A 2,893-nucleotide genomic window follows, 5' to 3' on the forward strand; every position below is an offset into this window, starting at 1 on the left:
CTAACACCACCTCCCACCACCTACACCTCACACCACCTAACACTACCTACACCTAACACTACCTCACACCACCTACACCTAACACCACCTACACTTCTCGCCACCTACCACCACCTACCTCACACCACCTACACCTCACACCACCTAACACTACCTCACACCACCTACACCTCACGCCACCTAACACCACCTCACCTCACACCACCTCACATTACCTACACCTCACACCACATACACCTCACGCCACCTACACCTCCTCACACCACCTAACACCACCTACACCTCACACCACCTACACCAAACCCCACCTACCACCACCTACCTCACACCACCCACACCTAACACTGCCTACACCTAACACCACCTACATCTAACATTGCCTACACCTAACACCACCTAACCCCACCTAACACTACTTAGCACTACCTAACACATGTGCTTTTACTCCATATTAATTTCTGCTGATGTTCTCCTGCTGTGTTTCTCCTAGTCCTCTTTACCCACAATCCTCCTTGTCCTCTCCTTTCAGCTCATCACTAGCTACCACAGCCACAAATAACTCAACTCTGCATATTTCTTCAAATTCTCTTCTTAAAATCTGACTTTAAACCTAACCTTAACCATAAGCACACTGCTAACCTTGTGCCTAACCATAACCACACTGCTAACATTGTGCCTAACCCTAACCCTAAAAGCACATTTTTGTTTTAATTAACTTTTGTGAAAAAGCCAATATTGACTTGTGGCTGTGGTAACTAGTAACATTCTTCCTTCCAGGGTGTATTTGTCTTGGTTCCCATGGCAACATAATCTCATATCTAATCCGGTTTGAGAGGCTTTCTCTCCCTACCAGGCAGCTGTGGTATAGTGCTGACACACTGATCAATCCCATGATGTATTGTTGTCTCTACTTTCTTGCCCTTTGTGCTGTTGTAACAATAATGTTTGTATCATGTTTTGTGTTGCTACCACGCTGTGTTGTCATGTGTTGCTGCCTTGCTATGTTTTTGTCTTAGGTCTCTCTTTATTTAGTGTTGTTTCTCTTGGTGTGATTCTCCACACTATACTGGATTGTTTTAACATATAAACTGAAAGTAGGCAAACTATTAGAATTTTAGCAACCATTAAATGGCGGAGTTATTTCTGCATAGTGCACCTTTAAAGTTCTATTCTCTCGCTCTCTCCACCTTTCTCATCTGCCTTTCTCTTTCTCGCTCTCTCACTCTGCTACAGGTGGGCGATCAACCTTTCCCAAGCCTGTGCCCTCCGACTTCCCAGACACCAGTCGTCACGCCGACCAGCCCGTCGACGACCCCTGCCCCCCCAGCACTGCCGTCAGCCAACCAGAAACAAGCACCACTCTGGACCTGCGAAACGGCCTGCCTGTCAACCCTCCTCCTCCTGCTAATCTCCCACCTCTCCCTCCCCCTCCTCTAGCCTCAGTCCCAGCCCCGGTCAGCCCCGACCTTCTTCCCCCTTCTCCGCCCCTGCCTGACATGAGCCCCCAGCGGCCCACCACCCTCGCCCTGAAGACCCTGCCGCGCCCCAGCACCGTCCAGGAGAATGGGGGACCCCCAAAAGGCGTCAATGAGGAAGAGGAAGAGAGGAAAGTGATGAAGGAAGATCTAAAAAGGTGTATTGAGGATTTTAGGAAGATCAAAGTTCCTAAAGTCTTCCCTGACAAGAAGAGGCACTGGCAGAGCGACCTACTGAAAAAATACGACGCCTAGGGGCATTGACGTTACCACAGCAACCCAACAGACCCAACACAATAAGATGGTGTTACTGTGTATATCGGATTACAGTAATAAGCAGTGTGTATCAACGATTGGCTTGAATAGGACTTGCATTAAATTGGCACTGGACTTTAGAAATCAGGAATGAAACTGTACTAGACCACATTGATTCCAGTGGTTTTATTATCACATAATGCTTTCTGGTTCATGGTTCCATATACTCACCTTTACTTGAAGCAAAAACTATGAGGACAATACAATTAAGTGTTAGCAACACAATGGAACGAATACGTTTACAGGCTAGTGCTGCTGATGAAGATATCTACTTTACATGTCAACAGCAAATGGATACTATGACTGATATTAGACTGGACAACTATAATATCATATACAGAGGACTCCTATGACTGACATTAGACTGGACAACTATAATATCATATACAGAGGACTCCTATGACTGATATTAGACTGGACAACTATAATATCATATACAGAGGACTCCTATGACTGATATTAGACTGGACAACTATAATATCATATACAGAGGACTCCTATGACTGATATTAGCATGGATCTATATACTGTATAATATCCAGAGGACTATGAATTGAATGGGACTGATATTCTTGCCAGTGAGAAAAATATCATTTTTTGTTACTGCAATGTCTTTAACCCACACAGTTCTGCGATTCCACTTACACCCTTGACGAGATCCTGTGTGGCTCAGTCGGTAGAGCATGGCGCTTGCAACGCCAAGCGTCGTGGGTTCGATTCCCACTGGGGCCACCCATATGTAAAAGTAGTGGCCCCAGCCGACTTGTAAGTCGCTTTGGACAAAAGCGTCTGCTAAATGGGATATATTATTTATTATATTATATTACTATGTCCTGGAAAATAAATCTATGTTGGCCCTGTTCTCTAGTAAGAATCAGGCTAATGGAGAATAATAGTGTTATTTTTGTTCTGAGGAGCTTCACCTCACTGATGCAAATTAAAGGAAAAGGAAATCCCTGTGATCCCTGGGTCTATTAATGTCAAGTGTTTCAACTTATTAATATTAACACAAGCTTCAAAGCCTAGTCCACCCAACCTACACACAAACCCACACACATACAGCCTGAAAAAAAGCTTCTCCAGATTGGTTTTGTGTTTATTAT

General features: G+C 44.7%; 1 protein-coding gene across 1 annotated transcript; it reads left to right on the forward strand.

Moving 5' to 3' along the window:
* Nucleotides 1-1,233: 1,233 nt before the first annotated feature.
* Nucleotides 1,234-2,176, forward strand: LOC135531161 (uncharacterized; the record flags this gene model as incomplete). Its single annotated transcript, XM_064959281.1, has 1 exon — nucleotides 1,234-2,176. A coding segment is annotated over one exon (497 nt), but the record flags the coding sequence as incomplete, so codon positions are not given.
* Nucleotides 2,177-2,893: the final 717 nt, after the last annotated feature.

The sequence above is a fragment of the Oncorhynchus masou genome, unplaced genomic scaffold (assembly GCF_036934945.1).
Source record: "Oncorhynchus masou masou isolate Uvic2021 unplaced genomic scaffold, UVic_Omas_1.1 unplaced_scaffold_15371, whole genome shotgun sequence".
NCBI lineage: Eukaryota > Metazoa > Chordata > Actinopteri > Salmoniformes > Salmonidae > Oncorhynchus > Oncorhynchus masou.